This window comes from Sardina pilchardus, chromosome 6 (assembly GCF_963854185.1).
Source record: "Sardina pilchardus chromosome 6, fSarPil1.1, whole genome shotgun sequence".
NCBI lineage: Eukaryota > Metazoa > Chordata > Actinopteri > Clupeiformes > Clupeidae > Sardina > Sardina pilchardus.
The window spans coordinates 25453152-25460651 of NC_084999.1; the positions used below are offsets into that span (position 1 = coordinate 25453152).

The 7500-nt window shown below is 45.2% G+C and overlaps 1 protein-coding gene across 2 annotated transcripts in view; it reads left to right on the plus strand.

Moving 5' to 3' along the window:
- Positions 1 to 7500, plus strand: part of cdk14 (cyclin dependent kinase 14) — a 194875-nt gene that overhangs the window by 77053 nt on the left and 110322 nt on the right. For both annotated transcript variants that reach the window (XM_062539213.1, XM_062539214.1), the window contains 2 exons: positions 338 to 417; positions 3121 to 3215. In XM_062539213.1, the coding sequence (XP_062395197.1) occupies positions 338 to 417; positions 3121 to 3215 (175 nt within the window). The remainder of the gene's footprint in view (positions 1 to 337; positions 418 to 3120; positions 3216 to 7500) is intronic.

Below are 7500 nucleotides of genomic sequence, written 5' to 3' on the forward strand. Positions count from 1 at the left end.
CTTTTTTTGCTTTTGGATGTGTGTGTTTGTGCTCTCGTTCTCTTTCTCTCCCTTTCTTTCTCTTTCTCTCTCTCTTTGTTTCTCTCTCTCTTTTTTCTCTCTCTCTTTTTCTTTCTCTGTCTCTCTCTTGGTCTCTCTGTAACACTATAACACATTTGATTGGTGTGAGTCATTGCACTTAATGCCGTGTGTTAAAATGGCTTAAGTCTCACTCCAGTGGCTCTAAATTACATTTCATTGACTCCAGAAGACTCAGGCCCAGATGATGCCTTTTATTGACTGCTGTTTTAATGCAATGCAGCTCTGACAAATGAACATTGTGATTCCCTCTCGGCAGGGTGAACGGGAAGCTAGTGGCGCTGAAAGTCATCCGTCTGCAGGAGGAGGAGGGCACTCCGTTCACCGCCATCAGAGAAGGTGTGTGTGTGTGTGTTCCGCCGACAAGCTGAGCTCACCACCTCCGTAGCACATGCATGACACACACACACACACACACACATACAGTACACACACACACACACACACACACACAAATGGAGCTATGGGGCTCACAATAGCAGTCAGATTGCATTGTGAAAGGCAATTCACTGCTAGGTTTAGAAGAAGTGAGCTTGCCCATGGGCATCGATGATTCACCCTGGTTACAATACTGAGGAGGTCAACTGTACAGTACATCTGTGAGCCACAGGTTACAGTATGAGTGAGTTAATTACCTGATGCTGTGTGCGTTTGTGTCTTTCATGGGCTGAGGTGTTCCCCTGGACCCTCACCTCTCTTCATGTGTGAAGGAATAAGCACCTCGCCTGACCAGTCTGTGTAGGAGTGACCACTGTATGCCACTGTGACTAATGGTCACTCAGAAGTTACCCAGAAGGCCGTACGCTGGCTTGTCGAGGCTGCAGTCCATTCTCTCTGCATGTGATTGGGTTTCCTATCCCATAATTACCCAGAGAGGTACCCACAGTACCTCACTGGGTTCTCGCCACATGGTTCACAGCCAGCTCACCTCTGCTTGAGCCCAGTCTCATGAAACTTGAGTGTAACGTGAGGGGGGGGTGGAGGGGGGGTGGGCAGTCGGGGAGGACTGAGTAAGTGATTCCAGCAGAGAAGCGGGGGTGTGAGAAACACCTGACGCTCACCGCTCCCCTTTGGGGCATCTCAGCCCAGGCGAGGAGGTGAGGACTCATCTGTTTGATCTGTGAGATCCCCATGCCAGTGAGCTGAAGTTCGGCCTCCCAACACACACACACACACACACACACACACACACACACACACACACACACACACACACACACAGACACACACACACACACACACACACACACACAGACACACACACACACACACACACAGACACACACACACACACACACACACACACACACACACACACACACACACACACACACACACAACACGCACACACGCACACACTCACACACCATTCCAAGCCCCACTTCATCCCACCTCCTGCTGTGCGGATCATAGGAGCGCTTTGAAAATTTCAAACTAATTCGGCAATTACGGGGAGAGGTGACTCCTAGCGCCAAACGTGCAGAGCATTCAGAAAAGTCTGAGTGAACTGACTGTGTGTGTGTGTGTGAATGAATAATGTATCGTGAATACATACATTCCTTAAAATACAGGGGTCATAAGTATGGGAACGCCTATGTTAACCCTATGTGTTAAAATTCCCATAGAGATTTTTATTTTTTATTATATTTAAAATGCCAGTTATTTCATGGATCCAGGGCACTATGCACCCTGATAAAGTCCCCTTGGCCTTTGGAATTAAAATAGCCCCACATCATCACATAGCCTTCACCATACAGTACCTAGAGATTGACATGCACTGAGCTCAGTGAGAATGAAAGTCAAAGTTGGAGATGGATAAATGGTGTTGTTTTTCCATGACACCCCCCCTCTTCAATCCCTCAAAACAATATGCACGTACCAATGTCAATCCATTTAGAAGATTCCTGGCTTACTATGCAGTCTATGAGGGCTCAGAAAAGCTGCAATGCTAAAGTCAGGAACAGTTCTGATTGAAGGCGCTGTCTGTTATATAGACGGGCACCTGGCTCTGTCAGTTGTGGCATTACGTGACATGAAATCTCTTTTTTGAGCATCCTGTGGCAGGTTAGGTTTCCTGCTCAGCCCTTGAAAGGGCTTTGTGGCAGCCGAAATAATCACATTTACCGCAGTATGCAAAAGCTATTTCCTATTCATAATGAAACAATTTCTTGTTCCTCTCTAAATAAAAGGGCTCCTGGAATGCGGCTTTAATGAGATAAGATTTCAGCAAAGTGTTTGTTCTGTCGTGATTGCCATGCAGTAATTGATGTGTCTGTGTGTGTGTGTGTGTGTGTTTGTGTGTGTGTGTGTGTGTGTGTGTGTGTGTCGGGGGTGACTCTTAGTAGAGTCTCTGATCTTCAATAAGAAAGTGGAAAATGAATGATTTGACAGAAATCAATTAAATAAACAGTGTTTCCAACAGTGCCTAAGGTGAGGTGGTGGAATTAGCAAATTGCAAGGGCTGAAAGCTGGGGACTGAGAACACTAGTAACATCCATGTGAGTGGGAACACTAGTAGCATTTGAGTGGGGACAGTAGTAACAGCCATGTGAGTGGTTAGATGTGATGATTGAAATGTTTGGCTAATTAGAAATGTAAAACAATTGAAAAAAGTTTGCACACTTGAAATCCTTCTTTTTGGTTTTATTTTTATTCCTTCTATAAAGGAATCTAAAGAAGACCAATGCTGTCGAAACGTCATTTCTGTGCTAAAGAAAAGAAAAGAAAACCAAAAAGAAGGATTTCAAGTGTGCAAACCTTTTTTCCATTTTTTACGATTCACTCTTGTTCTACACCTTGACCTGGGATGTGCAGAAACTATCTTTTACTATAACTAATTAGAAACATGGCATTTACAGTATTTATCTCAATGGGGAGTGGGTTTGTCCAGGTTAACTGATGCATTGATTTGTAATTAAAGGAGAAACCCGGTGATTTTTCACATACTGTACAGTAGATGTCACTGAGTACTGTTGTGTCATCTCTCCCCTTCATCTCTCTCTCTCCCTCTCTCTCTCTCCCTCCCTCTCTCTCTCTGTACAGCATCTCTTCTGAAGGGCCTGAAGCACTCCAACATCGTGCTGCTCCACGACATCATCCACACCAAGGAAACTCTGACGCTGGTGTTTGAGTATGTGGTGAGTACTGGACAGTTAGGCCCCCACGGGACGCTGACACGCTGCAACACGAGCTGGACACCGCAGGCAAAATCTGCTGAGCGATCAGCAGCGCAGCTCTGGCCACTGTGGCCCGGCCCCTCTGCGTTTCACATCCCCAGCCGTTTTAACTTTTAATGCTGTACTGGTCAGTGTCCATTTTGAACTCTCCTGGCAGATGGACACAGCACTGCTTCTGGCCGAAGGTTGGCCTTCTTTCTGCCCACAAATTAAGGCTCTGATTGAAGGTTCTGGCTAGTTTCTGTGTATCGTGATTGCCACTCTCGCTTCATCTCTCTTTCTTTCTCTCTCTCTCTCTTCCGTTTTCCTAAAGGACTTTCTCTCTCTTTCTCTGTTTCAGAGACGTCTCGCTCTCCCTCCCTGCATTTTGTGACTAGTCTCTCTATCTATCTCTCTGTCTCTCTTTCCCCCTCTCTCTCTCTCCTTCTCTGATTGACTTTGTGTGAAGTCTCTCTTCATCCATCTCGTCTAATCCTTCCATATTTGTCTGCTTTGCCAACTTTCCTTCTCTCTCTTTCTCTCACTCTCTCTCTCAATTCAATTCATTTCAATTCAATTCAAAGAGCTTTATTGGCATGACTGTGCATTGTACAATATTGCCAAAGCATTAAAGAACAGTTAAATAAACAACAGTAATAACGTTAATGTAAGAATATATATGATTCAATTATAGTAATATTAATAATGATGAAAGAAAAGAAGAATTTATTAGCAAATCATTTTCTCTCTTACTCTGTTTCTAATTCAATTCAATTTAATTAAATTCAAATATGCTTTACTGGCATACAAATGATATGCTGCATTGTCAAATCGTTCACAGATAGAATATAGGACATACAGTATATAATATGCATAGGACAGGGTCATATCTGTTTCGCCATACAGATTCATTGCAGATGTATCATTTTGTATGGCTGGTTCTTCAAGGTGCTTTTTATGTATCAAGTTCCAGTTGTCTTAGAGTTAATTCATATTCATATTTAGAGATTATTCTGTTGTTTGTAGTTGGTTTTGGACATACTGGTCTGTCTTCTCTCTGACTGCTTTTGTATCGTTTGAGTTCTTCATAATATCTAAGACAAACATCAGCATTGTTTTGTAGTCTATGTTTTTATTTTGATCGCTGTCTTCGCTTTTTCCTCATCATTTTACACTCTTAAGTCAACCACTTTTCACCAGATTGTTTTGTATTTCTTCATTTTTGGGCAGATATCTATGCCAAGCAATCAGATGTGTGGTTTATATTTTCTATTGTGCGATTTCTGCCTGCTGTACTGTGGGGGTGACCATACTTTGGCATGACAGAGTGCTTTGGTCCCCTCATGGATGAGGATGTGGTGGGGCTCACCCAGATGTTCCCTGCGCAGCTGCTGACAGGCACTATGAGTCTTTGGACGCCAACGTTGTAACTGGCAAATAGCTTTTCCGCCTTGATAAGTTTCCCATCTCAGTTAATTAGGATGACTATTTCTAGTTCTGAATCTAAATGATGTGGGGGGTGTCTTTTGGGGCTGTGGCTGCTGGGTTGGAAGACCTGCTGGTGGGGGACGCATGGGTGTATGAGCTGCAGCTGGCTCTGTAGGGGATGTGCTGGGCTGTGGCTTACTGCTCTCTAAATAGCTGTGCTGCCTCATTGCCACCCGAATAAGTCGACCCCCAAAGTCTGGTTCATTTGACCAGTGTGAACTCTCCGTGCCACACCCGGGCATGGTACGCTTATCCGCACCCGAGTCCACTTGTGGAGGTGGCTGACTCGGGCACGGTACGGTTGGGCTTATGATCGCACCTACGCAAAGATTCTAGAGCACAGCAGCTCAACCGTGCCTGGGTACAGTTTGATAGTATACAGTGTGAGTGTGGACCAAGAACGGGAGAGAACTGTACTCCATCTCTCTCTGTACCACGTCACCCCCCCCCCCCCCCCCCCATCTTTTACCGTAGTTGCTTAATCTACTTGAGATGGCTTACAGGCACGTTACTGAAGTGTTCAGTTCGGGTTGCGTCTACTGCAACAATTAGCTTCAACGATGATCGATGGAAGTAGCTACGCCAGACGTGATAGCGGTGCGTACGGTGAAAATAAATAGACCAGTCTTCTGAAATGGTGTAGCTTCCCAGATAGATGTTCTCCTAGATTGTGTATGTGTGTGCTGCATGGCATGTGAGAACTCTGTCAGTTCTCCTTCTGTAAAGAGAGGCTCTCTGTCATTTGGCAGACTGGCGACTCCAGCTGTGTCTCTCTGGTCCCTCCCTGGACTTGGTATTGTGAGTGTGTGTGTGTGTGTGTGTGTGTGTGTGTGTGTGTGTGTTTGTGTTTGTTTGTGTGTGTGTGCGAGTGACATCAGCAGGTTCACGGGCGATAACGCCACCACCTGCCTGACGACCGGTTGGCCTGGCCATCGATTCCGGATTCGCTTGCATCCAGGACTAAACGGAATGTCTAATTGGAAACGAAGCAATCACGCTGATTTTGTCGCTGATGCTGGCGTTGTTTTGCATGCAGTTAGCAGGCAGTATGCATTAGCCTGTGGTGATAGCTGCGATGCTGCCACTGTGCTGTTGTGTTGTTGCTGCTGTGCTGGGATGGTAATCTCCTCTCTGTTCCTTATGTGGGTTTTCTCCGGCAAGTTATTACAAAAGATGGAGTGAAAAAAATCCCACTGTCTTATTTGCATTCTCCCTCTAGTCATCCACGAGGTTTTGCAGGTTTGGTGTGGTGAAAAAGGCTCATTTTCTGGGGATCATGTGAAGCTCTCTCTCTCTCTCTCTTTTTTTCTCTTTCTCTCTGTCTCTCTCTCTCTATCTCTCTCTCTCCCTCTCTCTCTCTCTCTCTCCCCCCGCCCCTCTCTTCTTCCCTCTCTCTCCTTCCCTCTCTCTCTCTCTCTGGTGCGTCTGGCTGTGTGTGGTGTGGTGTGTGTTTACAGAGTGGATTAGTGCTCTCTAAAGGTTTAGCGTGGCGCGGAGCGGAGTGGAGCTGAATCCAGGCCACCCGCCGCAGGTCGCCGCTCCCTTTGAAGCCCTGACGGTCAATTTGGCGTCCACGCCGCGGAGCCACGGAGCCACCGGCCACACAGATGTGGGCCTGGTGACCGCACGACTCGTCCTCATGGGGCCCGTGGACAAACACACACACACACACACGCACGCACTCACACACACAATCACAAGCACACAAACACACACACACATACACACATACACATACACATACACATACACATACACATACACATACACATACACATACACATACACACACACACACACACACACATACACATACACATACACATACACATACACATACACATACACATATACATACACATACACATACACATACACATACACATACACATACACACACACACACGCTCACACACACAATCACAAACACACACACAAAGACACACACACGCACACGTATTTGCAAACATGAACACATGCACGCACACGCATACACACACACACAATCACAAGCATGAACACATACACGCACACACATACACACAAACACAAACACAATCACACATACACATACACGTACACGTACACGTACACGTACACGTACACGTACACGTACACGTACACATACACACAGGGGCGTAGCACCAAATTCTGGGCCCTATCCACAAGTGGTGACCATGCCCCCCCCCCCCCCTTCCCCAACAACCAACCAACCAACCAACCATCCACCGGCTGTGAGCATGAGGCCTGAGGTTCATAACTAACTACGCCTTAATCTAATCCCACATTGAATACATCTAACAACTCTTATATGTACTGCACTGTATAACAGAAAATAACCTTATTACCCAAGACTTTACTTAATTTCTGTTTCATTTGAAACTGTTTTATTTGAAATAGTAAATGCCACCAAATATAGGCTAACATAGGCATGCATGAAAACATTTTTGGCTGAAGAGAAGGACCATGTATATTACATGAAAGAAAAATGCCACATTAACAAGCACTGCCCTGACTGCCTTCTGACCTCTCTTCATCGCTTTCACTTTTTTCAGAACCTTCTCTTTCGCTTCTTTCATCCATACATCTTCTCTATCTACCAGCATATAGATATATTAGCAGGCAATTCCAATGTATAGCCTTATGGATGTGACTGAACATGCTTAATATTTAAATATTCTGTGTCAAATTTCCTCAAATTTCATTTGCTTCATAAAAACATGCAGTGCCCTCCAAAAGTATTGGAACACATGCTTAAAGTTAAATATAAAATCATCTT